Here is a 21090-nt window from a genome sequence, read left to right on the forward strand (position 1 = left end):
AATAAGGATGAAGATCAGAGCATTTCAGCCTCCAGGACATTTCATTGGGTATCACAAAGCAACCATTTTGGAAAAAAGAAAGAAGAATTTTAACAGCACTGAGTGAAAGTTTGCTGAACTTGCATATATTAAAAAAAAATCAACAAGCACAATGGGTTTTAAACACATTGTTATTTCATAAAATACCTGTAATCTGTTTCACAAGTACCTGTATCTACATATCCAACCCCTCTTCCTTCTCCCATAACTTCATCTCAATTGAAATACTATCGCAGTTTAGCCACCCCGTGCAATTGAAGTAGTGAGCTTTTATTAAAGCTTATGCCTTTAAATAAACTATGTTAGTTGGTGCTATCAGAATCCTTTTCACCCCAGAAGGAAACAAAAAATGCCAGCAGGAAAATAGTTTCTGGCATAGATGTTTCCTTGCCCCTTGATAAGAGCTTGTGATAACACTGTGTGTGAACTGAAAATAATTCACACACAAGTAGGGTACATCTACTTTCACTTTATAAGGTGATTTTTAGCTATGGAGTATTACAGAGATGTAATATATTAATAAAAATAAATTAAAGTTTCCAGACATCTATTGCCCTCTAGCCATGTGGTGCATTTGGTCACAGTGGTCAATGGCATGACAATCGTTTTCATGGCTAGTTCCCAATTACCAATAAATTACCACTTTCCTTCAGGGTTCCCTGCCAGACATGGGATTCCTTTGAATATCTCTTTCCTGAAATTATGCTCTGAAGAGAGAAATGCATTGTTTCTTACATGCCCCTTGGAATAGGCAATGGCCTGGTTATTTTTTATTATTATTATTATTATTATTATTATTTGATTTGCTAATCCCCCCCTCCAATTAAACTGCACTCCCCAGTTTGGCTCAGCCTTTGCACAGTCTCTGTACTCTTGCCAAAAAATGAGACAAAACAGCTGTTTGCAGCAAGCACTCCCTTTTATAATAAAGGTGGCATCTGGTGATCTGGAATGAGCCTGAGAAGCATGTCTGGTTGATTTGAAAAGGGGTAGAGAAGTGAGTGGCTTTAGGGAATATAATAATATTACAGTGCGGTCGACTCTCTCAAACTGATACGCTTCTATGAGGTTGTGCAAACATAAAACCCCTCACCTTCCTTTTCTCAGCTGCAGAGCTGATTGTTGGGGTCTTATAAAATAATGACAGATCTAGTAAGAGGATGTCTGAACAAACCATCATCCTTCTGTGTTTAGAAGTTGTTCAAAGAACCCCTTAATCGTTCAGTGGTTCTCTCTAATTCAATATCTTACTTTCTCTCAATCTATTTTACTTTATCCCAAACAATCCCTGCACAATGGCGGCTCCCTTTCTTTCCCTACTTCCAGCCCTCCTTTACATTTCAGTGTGACTTCACTTTTCCAACATTCTCCCTTTTAGATATACTGTGTGAGATACAGATATACTGTGTATTTTTAGATAACGACATACACTAGCAAAGCAAACCCTTCTACCCCTTATTCCTTCATTTAAAAATCCTTTTCATCTTCCATGTTTCCCCCCAAGCATGTAACTTTCTTTTTTTATTTTCTATTCCCAAACTAGGTTGTTATGCAAACTGCATTCTGTCAGTATATAGTGTGTAAATGTTGTATTTTAAACTTCTTCCTTTGCTAGCGCAAGATGTTTTAACACTACTTCTGTAAATCTCTGGCTTTCGTTCTTGTAACAAGAAGCCTTAAAATGCTTATTTTCCATTGCTGAAGCCTGCAGCTTTTTTCTTTCTTTCTTTTTCTTTCTCAGTTTAAGGGTTCTTCCACAGAGCAGCATTAAAGCACGGGGACCCTGGCTTAAAGTATGTTGGCTTAAAGAAATATTAGCTGTATTTCCAAATTCTGTTTTGCCTTAGCAATGAAGTAGAGTATTAATTCTGCCCATACAAGAAATGGAAGGGGGAGGGGGAGGGGGAAGAGGGGAGAATGCCTCTTTGGTGCCAGAGAGATCAAACAACTGGCACCAAGAAAACTTTCTTCTCATATCCTCCTTTTCCTATCAACCCTTGGCTGGGGAGGAGAAAGAGATTCATTTCCTCCCTTCTCTCCTGCACTTTTCCCTTTTTCCCACAGGATGGTTCCCTAGTTTCCTTTTTTCTCCTAACTAGGGTCAGCTGCTGGTGGGGGAAAACTACTAATTACTGTCCTTAGAGAGTGGTGGGGCAGACTTGAATGAGTGGGACAGGGGCTTTAGCCACTTTTTGAGATGCCCAAATGGTGGGCCACTAGTGCAGAGGTGCTTTGCGTCAGTAACCCATCAGTTGGTCTATTCTGAAAAACAGGTTTTGCCAATCTTCTGGATACAGATTTACTAGTTTTATAGAAGACTGGTAGAGACAGCTGTACCTATTATGGGCTAGAAGGATAAATTGGCAGGAATCTTAATTTTACCCCATATTCCAAATCAATAAGTGTTGCAAGGGAAGATTGACAGTTAGTAGCCACAATATGTGGAAATAATCTATGGTGTGCAAAGTAGCATTTGACTGGGTAAAGTAGTGCTTTCTCACTGCATTTATATGGAATATTCTTCTGTAGGATGACAGGCAGAGACAAGAAAGTGAAGTGAGCCTTGTTAATCCCACAAATCACTCACACCAGCTGAAATTCTGGTATAGCAGTGCTCCAAAAACCAGGTATATAAGGAGTCCACATAAGGACTGAGGCATGCCTGAATGTGTCTTTATAATCATAGTGGGGTTAGAAGAAGCAAGGCAGCAGCCAATGACAGAATGGCTTGGAGGGCCAGCTATCAGAGACTTGTGTGGCTTGGTGGGCGTGGCAGGGGAAGGATATTGCAAAATCTCCATTCCCACCCCACTCTGGGGCCAGCCAGAGGTGGCATTTGCCAGTTCTCCGAACTACTTAAAATTTCCGCTACTGGTTCTCCGAACTACTCAAAATTTCCGCTACCGGTTCTCCAGAACCTGTCACAACCTGTTGGATTTCACCCCTGGTTCATTGTCCCTTCTGAATACTAAATGATTAGTTGAGTGCCTTGCCATTTAATAAAATCTATAAGCTGCATATGAATTATGCTTTCATCACTGGGCTTCCAGAACATATAATACTAGTCACACGGTTATGTTCCGAGCGGTTTGGTGCAGTAGGAGGCCTCATTTTGTTATGTTCTCCCTCTATTACAAAGTGTAATACACACATCTAAAAAATGTTGACTATGAAACACAACCTTGGAAGTACTTATCAACAAGCAATCACATTACCATTCCAGAGATATATCCTGCAGCATCCTGCAATGTATTGCAATGCTTCCCAGATCTCTCTCAACTCTAAAAAGCCTACTGTAAATCAGCTTTTGATTCCTGCAAACACTACTGTAGTGACTTTAAGTTCACCAGTGAACCAAGGAATCCTCTTGTGGCCACTCGGCAGTCATATGACCCATTTTTCCTCTCATCCACTTTTACTTTCCACTGTTAACATTTCCTCTGCAATACAAATATGTACCCACAGCTGTCCACACTCTCTTAAACAGCTTGCCCATATGCAATGCCATATTTGCAGGCACAAGGCCATGATATGCTACCCATTTTACAAATACCATTCTCCATTTCCTCAGATTTATAACAGGGATTTAAAATTCTAATCTCTACAGACCTGAAGTAATCAAAACACCTATACTGCTCATTCCTAACATGCAGTAGAATTATCTTGTATTGTATTATTGATTGTACACAATAACTATCAAGGAAAATTCAATGCCTATACCTTCAAACAGTAAAAATTATGACAGCCATTAAAATAGCACAAAATCATGACTAGGAAAGTGAGTTTTGTAACAAAAGCTTATATTGTGGCTTGTATCAGATCATTCAGCCATCTCTCCAGAATTATTCACCCATGATCTTTTCAGCCATGTTGTTACTTGAGAGTAAATCCTGGGACCCTCTCTATGCAAAGTAAATAAGAACAATCTCAGATCTCTGGTGTATGCATGATATTTGATTTGTGAAAGGGAATCTACAGGGCATGGTCAAAAAAGGTAAGATAGCGACCATCAAGGTGACATATATAAAACAGAATTTCAATTGCACCATGATGATAGCAATCTAGACCATGCCCTACAGATATCCCACAAATCTATGGCTGAGGGACCACCCAAAATGGGTTGTGAGGATAACCTTGGGAGACAGGAGACAAGGCACAGTTTAGACAGCAATTTGATATAGTCTTCACCCAAAGGATTATGGGGATAGAGAAAGCATCTCAGAAGTGATCCCTTCTTCCCTACCGGTAGTTCTTTGGAAAGGGAGGAAATGCTTTCAAGACTTGCAACATTGTTATTGTAACTTTACAGTAGACTTAGACTTATATACCACTTTACAGTGCTTCACAGCCCTCTCTAAGCAGTTTACAGAGTCAGCATATTGCCCCCAACAATTTGGGTCCTCATTTTACCCACCTCGGAAGGATGGAAGGCTGAGTCAACCTTGAACCTGGTAGGATTTGAACTGCCAAATTGCAGGCAGCCGGCAGTCAGCAGAAGTGCAGTACTGCACTCTAACCACTGCACCACTTGGCTCATAATAAAGGTAGTATTGGTACTCACAGTCTTGGTTTCTGCTCTGAACAACCTTAAACAGTGATATCTTAGTATCTGATGTAACTAGAATTTTGTTTGAGTACAATATTCTACTTTTCAAAGGATTTTCAACATATAAAAATCGAAGCAGTTTGAAGGCAATTGCTTATGAAGCTTCTGCATGCAACCAAATGCTGAATTTAGCGTGGTCCACTTATTTAAACTTAGTCATTAACTTAGATTCATAAAGGCTCAGTGGTGGTATTCAGCCGGTTCCATCCAGTTCAGGTGAACTGGTAGCGGCAGCTGCGGGAGGCTCCACCCACTCACCTGGACGTCATCACATCCCGTTTTTGATGCTCTGCACATGCACAGAAGGCACTACGCCTGCGCAGAAGGCGCGCACGTTCACATTTGTGTTCTGGTAGCGAAGTAAATACCACCCCTGTAAAGGGCTACCTGAATCCTTGTTTTCAGACCTGCTCATTAGGCCAAGTTTTCAAATTTACTCTTTGAGTCTCACTCTTCTTGAAAGAGAAGTCCCATGGGGTTTCCCATTCGTGTCAGACTTAGAAAGTCATTAGCAAACTTTATAGATTTGGGCGTTAACATTTCTCATCAATCGGACTTCATCACTGCCATTTCCCAAAGTGACATTAAACTTCTGTTTAGGAAAACAACTCTGTAATCATCTCTAACAATTTAATTACATGTAATTTTCAACAGGTGCAACCAGAACAGCTAATTAATTAAATCAAATCAGCCCTTAATTGTCATGGAAGGCCTAATCCACTGGCTTCACTTTTCAGGAGGGGAAAAAAAAAACCCAGATCTGTATTAGAGTGTGACCAGACGTCACAAAATAAGCAGACAGTGCAATTTTTACACTGTCATTTTCTGCTTGCCAGATTTTGCTGCGGTCCCGTGAAGGCTTGCGAGAAGACAATATTTGGAACAGAACAGACTTTTCATACTTCATATACCTCACGGCACTTCACAGTAATTACTTAGAGGAAGGGGCACTGGCTGAGTAAAGGCATAGCAATTATACTCACAGTAATAATTCATGCCCAGCTGAGTGAATTCAGAACCATTTCATTGAGATACACGGCTTATCTCAAGCACCTTGGAAACTTTGCTAGAGTTTGGGTCCTTTTTTTTTTAATTGAGCAGAAAACTAATTGCAAAAGAAACAAAGTAAAAGATGCATTTTTTTTTTTAAAAAATTGATTTATATGCCGCCCTTCTCCGAAGACTCAGGACGGCTTACAATGCGTTAAGCAATAGCCTTCATACTTTTGTATATTTATACAAAGTCAGCTTATTGCCCCCACAATCTGGGTCCTCATTTTACCTACCTTAGAAAGGATGGAAGGCTGAGTCAACCTTGAGCCTGGTGAGATTTGAACTTGCAGTAATTGCAGGCAGCTGATGTTAATAACAGTGCTTTAGTCTGCTGCGCTACCAGAGCTCCCTCACCAGAGCATTTGTCATTTTAAATAATTTTTATGGCATCTGTATTTATTTGTCTTTTTTGTATTACTGTTGTTTTACTTATGAGCTGTCCAGGGTCAGTTGGAATTGCCCAGCATTTTAAAAAATCATATTAAAAGTAAAGATGTATAAAATACACAATGTCCCGTGTCCCCTCCCCAAGATTAGGAATGCATTCAAATGTTCACAATAGAGTGAGGCACAGGTATTCTTCCTATGAAATTTACTCCAATATCAGAAACTATTTCTTAGGTGGAACTTTTCCTTTTCCTGAACTTTCCCTCAAATATAAAATTTGCTTATTTCATTATATTATATCTAAACCACTTCACTTTGCCTCTAGTCAGGGCCCTTTTTGGTGCCCTATTGAAGTTTCTTTTGCCAGCCATTTTAAGAAATTCCTGAGTGGTTTTAGAAATTCAGAAATTGCTGCTAATGCCTGTGATTGTGTGCTGTATTTATTACCCATATTACTACTGCTGCCAACTTTCACTATATTATGCTCTGTTGTAATTTGGCTTTCAATTTTTTTAAAAAAACAACAACAAATTGTTGTAATTGATTTGTACACTGCCTGAAGAACTGCATACATTGAAAGGAACATAATGGGAGGCCTATGGGTCTGAGGGGGAAAAAATCACAACATGCTGAAAAAAAATGGAAATCAAACTCAAGGTTTTTCATTGGGACTTAGCAGCACCTTCTCATCAGGATTTTATTTCTCACTGCATGAACTGGATGCTTGCTTTGGTTCCAATCATAATGTAGACTGATCCAACCTTGTTTTTCAACTGAAACTGCATCTCACCCCACCCCAATCATCTCTGGTTGGACCACCTCATTATGCATAAGGTCAAGGTCAATCAATCTTCTGATTCTGAGTGTACAAAATCCAGCTGATGTAGGATGTCGTTAATGAATGTCTGCTCATCTCTTTACCCTTGCTTCTCTTTATAAACCTTTGGAGAGACACAAATCAGATTTTATCATCAAGAGGAAAGACTTGCATTTATAATGAGTCCCCAAGCCCCTGAAGATATTCAGGGTTTAATAGGAATCAAGATTCACTAGTGCATCAGCCTTAATCTTATAGTTCAGCTCTAGACAAGTGAACATTATAGATTCCATGAAGCCTAAACTGAATGCCTTTTTTGCCAACTCTGAGCAGCAACTCTTCTTTGTTAAAGGCAGAGAATATGGGAAAGGATGGGAAGGAATTGATTTTAGCCAATATTTGGAATTAGTGATTTGACATTTAAGTCCACTTTTACCTCAAATTTGACTTGTACATGCTGTCTCAGAGACTGGCTGCCTTTGAATGGTACACCTAGTCTTCACATTATGATCACTTATTCAGTGACTGTTGAAACTTGGAATGGTGTTGAATGAGGGGACTTATTGTGAAGTTGTGAATTCTCCAACCTGGAAGTTTTTAAGAAGAGATTGGACAACCATTTGTCTGAAATGGTATAGGGTTTCCTGCCTGAGCAGGTGGTTGGACTAGAAGACCTCCAAGGTCCCTTCCAACTCTGTTATTCTATTTTTATATTCTATTCTTATAACAGGTCCACAGAGTTCTAGTTGTCTTAGCATCCCCACAGTCACAATTGTGATCCTGGTGCTCAGCCACCCAGTTCTCAATTATGACAAGCAACAGCAAGCCGCAATGGGGGATTGCAGCTTCCACCATTCCCTGCTGGCTCCCTACAAGTAAAGTCAATGGGGAAGCCAGCAGAAAGCTACAGTCATGTGAGGTCTTCACTTAATGACCCACATGGTCCTTGCTTAACAACAGCAGCTGGGAATGCTGGGACTGCCATTGCCAAGTGACATGGTCACGTGACATCGTTCTTTAGTGTTTTATTGCTTAGCAATGTCATAACCCAAGGACTACCTGTAAAGCAACTGTTTCAAGCAGGAATTCTGGATATCAACAAAGCAAATGGTCACCTTGTTTGGCTCATTGGTTTTTAGCACTGGGGAACACAAAACTATTTTGAGCCTACCCTGCCTAGCTCCCTGCAAGCAAATGCCCCAGGTGGAATAGCAGGATATTTGCAAGACATTTATTCTCACTAGCATGCAATGCCATCCCTCTGTTTGCAGTCCTGAGATAAAATGCCTGTTGTTATTCACAAAGCAGTTTCGTGCAAGACCCCAAGACCCAAAGTGAGGGGAAGGAGTTCTAATGAATAATGGATTAATGTCAGAGTTCTCTGTTGCCTTCCAGCTGAGATTCATTCTCATTGTCCACCCCACCCCACCCCTTCCCCACTATCTTTATGTCCATGGGGGGGGGGAAATTCCCTGTGGCTGACTTGGTAGATTGCTAAAGGGACGCTTTGAATGAATTTTAAATATACCAAAGAGCAAAGCACCATTTTTTTCCCCAGAAAAATCAAAGAGTAAAAAATCTTGCTCGAAAATAAATTGGAAAAGTGGTCAGCTTAACCCAAAAAGAAAGCCAAAGCCACCAAGCTAAGAGGAATAAAATTTTAAAAATTGTGCCAAGCATTGGCATATTTGGCTCTTACCCAGGGCCCAAGGATGGGAGGAAAATAAATTGGCTATCATGTAGCAGGTATCAGTTGTTCCTATCTGGGCATGATAATTACTGTCACATGACCAATTAATTTTCTATTTCTGCAATAGTTTTTTTTTAAACCATTTAGCAATCTTTACCTATTAAATTTACATCCTGGCTTGTCATCAAAAATTCTATTTCCATCTGCGCTTCCAGCAAATAAGTCATTAAACCGACATTTTCAACATTAGAGGGAACTTATTAGGATCAAAGAACTGGACCCAAAGTAAAAGGAGGCAGCAATTGCAAATGTAGAGAGAAAGTGCTTGGGCTCAGTACCTTTTTCTGGCTTATTTTTTAAAAATGATGTATTAGCCAAGTAGGTGATAATCAGATAGGGTCCTGCATTAAGTGATAGGATTTCAGCAAAGGCCAGATACAGATTCAAAGAAAAACATGGGAGAAGAGGTAGTTATTTATTATTCTTTGTTTTCAACTCCTGTTTCTTTGCTCTGGAATCTGCATAATGTGTTATTCAAGATGATCATCCTTGTAGGCTACAGAATTTTTACACTGAGAAATAGACTCTTAGGAACTCTCTCTATATATAGTTATAAATACGGTTTCTATAAGTATAAAATACATACTCTTTTTTGCTAATAAAGTTGTTTTAATTTAAAATCTTTCTGCATCTGAATCCATCCCACATGTAACAGGTATCAGCTGTTCCTAGATGGCATTTGCTATCTGTTGCTGTCTTCTCAATTCTTGCTTTGTATTCATTTGTTCTTAAGGCTTGGTGTTATGCAGCTAGAATTAACCCTTCTGTCTCTTTCTTCAACTTTCTTGCTCTTCTCTATTCCCAGGTCTTGTTATCCGCTTTGCCTGCTAGATTTTTTAATGTATTGGCCATGAAATATTTAGCCTTGCCTTGTCTCTTTTCTGTTCTTCATTTGCTTTTTTTATAAGCCAATTTGGTCTCTCAAGTACTCAGTAAGTTTTCATAATGTACCAGCTTCAGTGCATTTTAGATATTCTTCATATGCCATGTTTTTCTGCTTCAGTTGCCAAGAGTACTTGCAAAATTCCACATTAATCTTTTTTTTTTTTTTTTTTTGATAAGTAAAGTTTGTCAACATCACTGTGTGGATGAAGGGCTTGATTCATTGTTATTATTTTTCCGGTCTTTTTATACAGCTTAGTTCTGCTTGAATCCAGTCCACTATTCCAACTGTGAGTCTAATGACTGAAATTGCCCAAGTGTTATTGCCTTGATGGTATTTCCTCCACTGAGTTAGACTTTCAGTTCTTCTTCACTCTCATGATCAGTGGTGGGTTGCCCCCGGTTTGCACTGGTTCTATAGAATTGGTAGTAAAATTGGCGGGAGGCTCCACCCACTGACCCCAACGTCATCAGAATGCTTCTGCGCATGTGCAGAAGCTTCTGCGCATATGCGCGCGGCCCCATTGCAAACCGGTAGTAAAGGTAAGTAGAACCCACCCCTGCTCATGATGTATTCATTTCTAACCATCTTCTTGATTCCAGTGTGCCTGATGTTGTCAGCTTGAAGGATACCCAAGTATTTGTAGTGATTGTCTTCATCCAGATGCTTGATGTTATTTCCATAGGACATCTTGATTCTTTCAGTTTTTATTATCAAGTAGGTTTTACTAAATGTTAAAATGTCTTCAATTTCACTTCCTTACAGTATATTGTGAAACTGCTTGGCAATAGGTGTGTGTAGACTAGTTAGATGTTTGTATCAAAAACATGCTATTCATCTTCACCCAGTGATGGCCAATTCTTGATTTTCCTTGCCCCTTTCTTCACCATTTCTGCCCTTATTTCAAATTATTTCATTTCAGCTTCTTCTCTATTCTTATTTACCTCCTTTTTCCAAGTGGATTCTTGTATGTCTGTGTTGCCTTATAGCTGTTGCCACCCAGAACAATGTCAGACGCTAACTGCTTTGTTACCATCCCTCCATTAATGGACTGGTAGAAACATTTCTGATTTAGCTGAAATTGGAGATTCTGCCTATAGTGTCCAATTTGAGATTTGTATTTGCTGATCTTCCTGGCTATAGCTGTCATTTACTGCTTTATTATTTCCAGTGCTTCTTTGATCTTCCTGGTTTCTAAGTGATACTTCTTGAACAGATATTTATTTGATCTTTTCCTTCAACTTTTTTTTCATCTGTTCTAGCTTGTTTGCATCTGATTTTAGCAAAGGTAAAGGTAAAGTTTTTCCCTGTCCAGTCATATCTGACTCTAGAGGGCAGTGCTTATTTCCCTTTCTTAGTCGAGCGAGCCATGGTTATTCGAAGACACTTTCCTGATCATGTGGCCAGTAAGACTGTATGGTGAGGTGCACAGAACACTGTTACAAAGTTGTACCTATTTATCTACTTGCATTTGCATGCTTTCGAACTACTGGGTTGGCAGAAGCTAGGGCAAGAACACTGATCTTATTTCTAACCTGAGCTTCCATTTTGGTGGTGACTGCTTGGCTTTCCTGTTTATTGATTTTGCATCCAAGATATTCAGTTATAGCTATAGCTGTGCTGCATATTAGTTGGTTTGCTTCCTGCAATGATTTAGTGCTTATATTTGATACTTGTGCTATTTGTTTCTTTGGAATAAGTTTCAATGCAAGCAATTTTTTTCTGTTGTTTTTGTGCTGTTTTAGATGCTCAGTTTTAGTTAGAGGGCTTTGTTCTTTCTGAGGAGAAGGTAGAGGGGAAAGCAGTGGTGGTATTCAGCTGGTTATATCCGGTTTGGGAGAATCGGTAGCAGTGGCTGCAGGAGGCTCCGCCCACCCACCCAGACGTCATCACGTCCTGTTTTTGATGCTCTGCGTATGCGCAGAAGGTCCTGCACATGTGCGGAGGTGGTGCGAGTGAGCAAAGCAAGTACGCGCGCTCACATTTGCGAACTGGTAGCGAAGGTAAGTGAATACCACTCCTGGGAGAAGGTACTATGTTTGGGAATGAAAATGATTCAATAGTTATACTGTTGTTGTTGTTTCTATTGCAAACTCCCCCTAGTTTGTCTTTACAGCCTGAGTTACTTCTGGTAAGGCTTTGATTTCTTTGCCCTGGGTAGACCTTTGCAGTTTTTCCAGTTCTGATTCTGTGAGTACTTTATTTTATATTAAAGAATGACATTGGTGTACTAGCTTGTGTTCTATTATTTATGATTCTGGATGTTATTCTTTATAGAGCTGGTGCATTCTATTCTTCTTCTTGGACTTGATTTGTAATAACACATCGTTTCTTTGTTTTCAGCCTTTGTATATCTGCAAGCGGTAAACAACTTTTCTTCCAGTAGGCCTGCAGCTGCTGGCCTGGTTGTTCAGCCAACAGTTATGAGTCCAATAGCCGATTTGTCATTAGATGTCCAGGAACTCTAACATCTAGCATAGTCCTTGTTGACCCAGGTGATGACTGATGTGGTATGAGTTTCTATAAATTACATTTCATTATATTGTTTATGAGAGAAACACTATCTTAATCTGGTTCCTCTGATGAGACCTGTCCAATATCATTGAACTTCTGCCATAACTCTCATCTTCTTCAGAGCACACAAGCTCCACAACCAGGTCAAGGTAGGGCCTCACTGGAGGGATTACTATTATCGTTGGTTACACAGTCATCAAGATGTTTTGCATTTTTCTCAACCTACTGAGTCCTTCCCATAGACCTGGGATAAGCAGATGCTGTTGTTTGATGGTGTTAAAGGTATCAATCACAGGATGTAAGCTGTTCTAAGTAATATTATTATTAGAAATAGTAATAGTTGCTGATGATCATGATTTGCAACATCTAATTTAAAAATGAGGGGTGAGATGCAAGTATAGGATTAATGTCTTTGTTTTGTTTTAAAACGATTGTGATAATAATGCTACGATTACAGAAACAGCAATGCCTCTGAAAATCCAGAAGGTTGGAGATACAGATCAGACGATTTGAGCTAACGCTGCATTTTCTGATGAATAGCCCATGGATCTGAACAAATGCCTATCCAGATGCTCTTTTTAATATTAACAGAGCTTAACAGTCAGATGAGGGCAACCTTAGTCAGACATATGTCATGTTGAGTTCAACAAGACTTTCTTCTATGCCTGGGATTTCAATATTAGATTGTTCTCTTTTTATTCAGAATACACTGTATTAATCACAGTGGAAATTAATTCTTGTATACCTTAGGTGCATGGTTCTGAGGTCTAAAAGTATGAAAAGTACCTTTTCACTGTACGGAGCAATGTGGACCGAGCCTCGTTGTGAAAAGTGATAATAATGCTTGTGGCCGGCAGGTCAGCGGTGTAGTGAACAGATGCACATCTGTAACAAATGAGAAAAAGAGTTTTCATCAGACAGAGCCCATGCCTCCATTTCTGGAGAGCTAACTAATCACAAAGAAAATCCCGATCCGGTATAAAAGCTCACCAATCCTGATACATGTATTTAGCACCCAACTGAATTTTGTTATCCTGCCAACACATTTCCCATACAACATATTTTATACGATTGCAATTCATCACATGCTGGCAGTGCTGACAACAGGCTTTAGCACACATTGGATTATAACTGCCAGGAACACTTGTTAACAAGCCTGTGGTTCCAATGCCATCAAGACACGAGATGGCACCTATTTATACCTTTTGCTGCATAATTGGTACAGGGGTGGGAAGAAAGAAACAAATGCAAATCCAGGATGGATTAAATCAGCAGGTGGTCTTAATTCTTCCACAAACCTAGCAGTTGATGATGAGGTGATGTGGCATGTAGTTACATGGCTCGGCAGCAACTGGGGAGAGTGGAGCTCATGCTCTTAGTAGCAGGATGTATGGAGCAGTTAAGCTGACATTATCCAAATCACATATATTCAAAAAGACTCTTATTAATATCTCTACCTAAAGGGAGAGTTGACTTCCATTATTGGCTTCTGATTTTTTGGATAATAACAGTGTGGATTCTTCCTCTTTTTGGTTTGAAGGGTTAGGGTAGGGTGTATGGAAAAACGAGAGCTACACTGGCGATTAATACCTTCATGGCTCAGAAGAATTTTCTAATTATCGATCAATCAACAATATTCCATTTCTTAATAACATGACTGAGAATCTGGTAGTTTCACACTTCCAGATATGTCTCAATGAAAATGATTTATTATTACATTGCAATATGCATTTCACCACTTAGAATTGTTTTGGAAATTGAAGACATTAATACAGGTAGTCCTCACTTAATGATGATAATTAGGGCTAGAGGACTTCCGGCGGCGATCTCAGCGCATTAGGGACGAAAGGGGCGATGCTCCGCTCCTGAGTTCCTAACAATCCCGCATCTGGAGCCAAAACAGGCGTTATTGATCTCGTAGTGATCAATAGCTTAAAGGGGAACATCTTAGGACCTCAGAGGAGATCGCAACTTCTCTGAAGGTACAAGATTAAGCCCTTAATCCAGAGTGAGGAAAAACCAGCCTTACGGGACTGGCCAGAGGCGCTGATAACTGTATAAGAGGGAAGCGAAGATTGAAAACTATAAGAGGTCATCAACAGAAGACTATTATCTAGAAAAACCCAAAAAACTACCTGATAATAAGAAGCAGCGCTGGTGGAAGAGAAACCCGAAAAAAGAAAGAGGATAAGCGGCGACGGAAGATAGATCGGAATGGAGCCATTTTGAAAGCAAAGTGACAGCGCAAAAATCTGAACAGCTGAGTGTACAGTGAGAGCGGAAGAACGGAAGAAGGTAATTCCTATGAACACTGCGACGAGAATAGTGAATAATTTAAAAAGATTTTGATATTATTATTGGACTTTATGAGTGTGGACTGGATTGAGCGGAGAGAGTTAGACAAATAAGAACAGAACGTGCAGCACCAGAGCGAGCGGAGAGAGCGTGTGCAGTGTGGAGTGCCGGAGATCGGAGGAGAGGAGAGGAACCTGGACGGATTTCTACAAATTGTATTGGATTTAACTGATGTGGAGTGGCCAGAGTGGATTTATAAATTGATCGTATTGGATTTTACTGATGTGGAGTGGCCAGAGTGGATTGAATTAGATAATTCGAAGAAGAAAAAGTCTGTGGGAGAGTGCGGAGAGTTGGGACAAACCCCGGTAAAATTGATTGGAGTGGATTTATACAAACTATCTTTTAGTGATACTTCTTGCGAAGATTAGGATACAAAACTGATACAAAGTGTGAGGGACTTTGATTATTTGACTACTAGAGACTGAACTGTTTGGATTGAACAATTTAAATATTGACTAATACTTGGTGAACCAGATGATAAGGACTTAAATAGAGGATACAACATTATACTCTGGGGATCGGATGTGGATTCTAACAACAGGAATACAGAGGACTATAGATTAAATTGGATCGTGGAATAATTAAAGTGAATAGGGTGACTCAGACCTTTGGAACTGTATTTGGTTGGAAGAAAGATAAGTTTACATAACACCAAGAAAGATAAAAGATTATAATTAATGGACAATATATATATGCTTGGCTTGATTTAAGTTTATTCTACTATATATCATAAGATACTAGACCTGGAAAATAACCTTTAATAACTTATTAGTTTTTTTCTTAAGTAGTTTGTCTAATTTGTTTATTTGAAATTAATTAAACATTTATAGCATATTATCTTCAATTATATTTAATTAATTTATTCATATACAGTAAATGATTTTAAATAATTAGATAGAACTATAATAATTAAATTGATATTGATACTATTTTAGAACTATTATAATAAAATACATTTTATTTTGTAAGTAATTGAAGAATAAGGTAACTAATGAATTGTTAGAAGCTTACTTTTTCCCCGTTGTTTCCCCCTTCTCTTGCTTCCCCCCCGCCTTCCTTTTTGCTGTTTTCCCAATATCGTATTATTAACCAGAAATACTCTGAAAAAACCTTGTAAAAATAATCCTGCATCTAGGTTATAAACATTAGACCTGAGAATTTTATGAAATTGTGGGCAAAAATAATAAGCATAATAGATATGGCAACCTCAAACATACCAACTACTATTAAATCAACCAAGAAAATACCCCCAACCCAAACACTATTGGTGGCTTCCCCGGTCCAGCAGAAGACAGGGGAAACAACAGATAAAGAAAAGACCAACATAGGTATTCAAAACATCCAGGCTGCCCTTGCAATGATTCAGGAGGGAATGAAAAGGATGGAAGATAAGATGACCCTGAATCATGATGAAACCAAAAAGAACCATGAACAAATGCGATTGGATGTAGGGGAAATTAAAGATGAGATTAGAAATATAGATGAAAAAATAGAGAAAATTCAACAAAATATAACCGAAAACGAACAGAGAATCCATAAAGTTGAGGAAAAGGTGGAAGTCACAGCTACCAGGTTGGAACAGATGGAGAACCAACAAGCAACAAGAAGTCGAGACACAGAAGACGCACTGACATTTCTCGAAATGGAAAAGGCATCTTTCTACTTAAGATTTCAAAATATAGAAGAACAGAGAGAGGAAGACTTGGGCGAAATTATGGTTGGAATTTTGGCAGAGGCGACACATAAGGATAAGGATGAAATAAGAGGTGGTATCGACGAAATTTACAGGGCCTTCACAAACTATGCCAGAAGAAACAAACTCCCTAAAGAAGTACACATCAGATTTACAAAAAAAACAATGAAAGAAGAAATATACCGAAAGATGAGAGAGGAGACAGTCATGTACAAAGGGAGGGAAGTTCTAACGCTAAAACAAGTACCGAGAAGGGCCAGGGATAGGAGAAGAGAATATAACTTCTTAACCCGACAGTTAAATAAACTCAAGATTAAATTTAGATGGCTTATACCAGAAGGAGTACTCATTTCTTGGGAAGGAAGAAAATTTCGAATCGACACCATAGAAAAAGCCCAGGACTTCGCAGACCAACATTTAGGATATGAAGGAGAACAGGAGAGCAGAGGAGGCAGAGAAGATTCAAACCCCAGTGACCAAGAAGAGCAACCAATAAATAAGGAGGACAAGGAACGGAAGAAGGGAAAGCTGGGGAAGGAGGAAATGACGGGGATCACACAAAGAGTCACAAGAAACACATCAAAACTCAAAACAACAGACAAATAAACAACACCAGGAATGGAAGAAGAACTAAAACTCATCTCTATAAATATAAATGGTCTAAATTCACCAAGCAAAAGACATCAGATATTCACTAAACTGCAAAAATTAGGAGCAGATATAATCACCCTACAAGAGGTACACATAAAAAAACAACAGAAAAAATTACTCGAAAATAAAAAATTAGGAGTAATGTACACATCCTTAGGCGACTGTAAAAAAAGGGGAGTGGTAATATATGTTAGAGACCATATAAGAACAAAGCTGATATATGTGGACAAAGAGGGTCGAGTCTTAATAATAGAAGTAAAACTGGAAACAAAAATAATACTGTTAGTAGCCATCTACGCCCCAAATGGAAACCAAATAGACTTTTATAAAAAATTACAAGATAAATTAAAAGAGCTGGATTATGAAAATATCTGCATTGTCGGAGATTTTAATGCAATTGTCAACACACGAGAAGACTACTATAGTAACAGGAAGAACAAAATCAAAAGGAAGACACTGCCACAAACATTCAAGAACTTGGTACAAGAAATGAGTCTACATGACACTTGGCGAGAGTTAAATACTACAACCAAACAGTACACATACTTTTCTGGCCCACATCAATCGTGGTCAAGATTGGATATGGCCTGGATGACACCCCAACTAAGTAAAGAAACACACGACGTAGAAATTATGCCTAACATGTGGGCTGACCACAACCCCATCAAAATAATTTGGAAAGGCTCCCGAAAACAAAAAAGATGGAAAATGGACACAAGCATTATAAAGGAAAAAGAATATCTACAAATGATGGAAAAAGAGATTAAGATATTTTTCCAAATTAACACAAAGGACCAAACGTCGTTACAAAATCTATGGGACACGACGAAAGCATATATTAGGGGCCTAACCATTGCATACGTGGCAAAGAGAAAAAAAGAGAAACAAAGAATCAGGAATGACTTATTGGAAGAAATCAAGATAGAAGAAACTAAATTACAACAGCACCCTAATAATAAGATAGCACAGCAAAAACTTAATTTGGCTAAACACAAATTGAATTTGACTACAAAAGCTGATTTGGCACAAAAAATAAAAATGGCAAAACAGACCAACTTTGAACACGCAAATAAAACTGGACGCTGGTTAGCCCATAAATTAAAAAAGCAAACAGACAAAAGAATTATACACCAACTCCAGGACGAATCAGGAACTTTATTCCATACACACGTAGATAAGAAAAATATAGCCAAAACATTCTTTCAGAATCTCTATCGGCAGGAAGATGTCCTGGAAGACCAAATTCAAAAATATCTTAGTAAAGTGAATATTACACAATTTGAAGAAGAACATAGAGAGACCCTGAACCGTCCCATAACAATGACTGAATTGACTGAAGCTCGTAAAAAACAAAAGAACAATAAAACTCCAGGACCAGATGGAATTCCTACTGAATTTTATAAACACTCCCAACAAGAAATAGACGAAATATTGCTACAAGTCTTCAACGCAGCATTATTGACAGCTGAAATCCCAAAATCATGGACAGAAACCATTATTACGTTAATACACAAAGAAGATTTAGACAGGACCCAAGTTAGGAATTACAGACCCATTTCATTACTCAATGTAGATTACAAACTATTCATGTCAATATTAGCGCAGAGACTTAAAACAATAATTCATAAATACATACATACAGACCAAAATGGCTTCATACCCAGGAGGCAGATTAAAAATAATTTGAGAACGATCATAGATATACTGGAATACTACGATAAGAAAATAGATAAGGAAATAGCTTTAATATCTCTCGACGCCCAGAAGGCCTTTGATAATTTAAATTGGTCCTTTCTTACATCACAACTTGAATTAATGAATTGCGGAGAGAAATTCCTTAAATTGATAAGAAAGATTTACTCCTGTCAAACAGCCAAAATTGCAATAAATGGTGACATGACACAAACTTTTGACATTCAGAAAGGCGTACGACAAGGTTGCCCCATGTCACCTCTATTATTTATAATCGCACTGGAAGTTTTATTAACGGAAATCAGGAAGGAAGAAGACGTAGAAGGCCTTAAGATTCGGGGAGAGGAGTATAAATTACTTGCCTTTGCAGACGATGTGATCTTCATATTGGAAAACCCAATACGATCTGGAACCAGGTTGATGACAATGATAGAGGAATACGGGGAAGTTGCGGGCCTCAAAATAAATAAGCAGAAGACGAAAGTATTGACGAAGAATATGACCCAAACACAACAGTTGAAATTAGAACAAGAATTAGGACTTCAAATAGTAAAGAAAATAAAATACCTAGGTATTTGGCTGACAGCAAAAGCAACTACAATTAAAGAAGATAATTATACCAAATTGTTAAAACAAATCAAAAAAGACTTAGAAATTTGGAGTAGATTACAACTCTCATTGATGGGCAGAATTGCCTCAATAAAAATGAATATATTACCAAGAGTACTATATTTATATCAAGTGATACCAATACACCCCGGAAGAGATTTCTTTAAGAACCTCAACAAAACAACAATGAACTACATATGGCAGGGAAAGAAGGCCAGAATTAAAATCAAAGCCCTACAGGATTCACGGGACAAAGGAGGTCTAGCAACACCAGATTGGGAACTCTACTATAAGGCATCAGGATTGACCTGGATTAAAGAATGGATGGAACTCGACAACAAAAGAACTTTATATTTAGAAGGCTTTGACTTAATAAGAGGATGGCACGCTTTCTTATGGGACGGATCGGATAAAAGACACATGTACTTCCAATGTCATATAATTCGAGCTTCATTATTCAAGATCTGGCAGGATATTAAGAGAACTCACTATACTAAAATACCAAAATGGTGGTCCCCGATGGAAGCATTGATATACCCGAACACTCTCGAAATAGGAAAAATGATGAGGTACCAAGACTTACTGAATCATGAAGGCGAACTCATTTCAAGACAGCAACTCCAAAACTCCGGCATAAATATCGATTGGTGGCCCTATACTCAAATACACTCAAGACACATAGCAGACAAAAAGCAATATGGAATCTCGAATAATTTGAATGAATTGGATAAGATTTTACAAGGCCCAGAACAAAAAATGATAACCAAATTATATAACTACTTACTTAGATATAAATTACTGGAAGAAACAGTAAAAGAAAATATGATAAGATGGGCCAGGGACATAGGGCACAACATTCAACTGGCAAACTGGGAGAAATTGTGGAAACAGAACATCAAAATGACAAGAGCCATACCCTACAAAGAAAACCTCATAAAAATGTTTTACAGATGGCACCTAACACCAGCCAGACTAGCCAAAATATATCCAAACACCTCCCCATGCTGTTGGAAGTGCAAAACAAAAAAGGGGACATACTACCATGCCTGGTGGAAATGTACAAAGGCCCAACAATACTGGAAGGACACAAAGGAAATTATTGAAGAAATAATAAACCAACAAGTAGAAAACACTCCAGAATTTTTTTTATTTGGAATGATAACAACACAACACAACAAAGAGACAAAATACCTCATCATACACATCTTGACAGCAGCACGGTTACTGTTTGCGCAAAATTGGAAATCAGATCAACTCCCAACCAAAGACAAACTAATCTCGAAGATAACAGAATGTGCCGAAATGGATAGACTGACACTAGAACTCCAAGATAAAGAAGAAAGTGAATTCTATCTTGTATGGCACCAGTGGTATCAATGGCTAGAAAAGAAAATCAGTACAAATATAGATGAAAGAAAATAGGGTAGAAAAAATAAAACCGGAAATAAATAAATTAAGAGGAGATGCAAGATTATTTCCAATCTAAAACATCCAAATCGACAAAGTATTACTTATATATTAATTTATAAAGCAATATATATTCTGATGATGATCAAAACATATATGTAAAGTTTGGTGTGGGTAGGTTGTGGTGGGAACTTGTTTGTCTTTGTAATGTCTTTGTATTTTTTGTATTGTCTTTATATCTCTGTTTAAAACTCAATAAACAAAAAACAAAAAACAAAAAAAAAAGATAATTAGGGCTAGAATTTTCATCACTATGGGACATAGTTATAAAGTGCAATGTCATGTGATTGCACCTCTTAGCAATGGAAATTCCAGCACTCCCATTTAGCGTTGATAAGTGAAGCACCGTGGCTCTTTATGCAAGGACATCTTGTGATCACCCTGTGACTTCCCACCAGTTTCTCCATTGACTTTGTTTGTAGGAAGTTGACAAAGAAGGTCACAAATGGCAATCAAGTGGCCATGGGACACTGCAACCATAAATAGGTATGAGAACCAGTCTTAACTATCACTTGTTCAGCACCACTGTGTTTGAATAATCACTGACCAAGTAGACATTAAACGAGAACAA

The 21090-nt window shown here is 38.4% G+C and overlaps 1 protein-coding gene across 1 annotated transcript in view; it reads right to left on the reverse strand.

The window, feature by feature from the left end:
- The window catches only part of GALNT16 (polypeptide N-acetylgalactosaminyltransferase 16), a 195107-nt gene that overhangs the window by 52229 nt on the left and 121788 nt on the right, over positions 1-21090 (reverse strand). Inside the window, exon 3 of the mRNA XM_034417643.3 lies at positions 12836-12934. Coding sequence (XP_034273534.2) covers positions 12836-12934 — 99 coding nt within the window. The remainder of the gene's footprint in view (positions 1-12835; positions 12935-21090) is intronic.

Source organism: Pantherophis guttatus, chromosome 1 (genome assembly GCF_059756535.1).
Source record: "Pantherophis guttatus breed Tessera chromosome 1, ASM5975653v1, whole genome shotgun sequence".
Lineage (NCBI taxonomy): Eukaryota > Metazoa > Chordata > Lepidosauria > Squamata > Colubridae > Pantherophis > Pantherophis guttatus.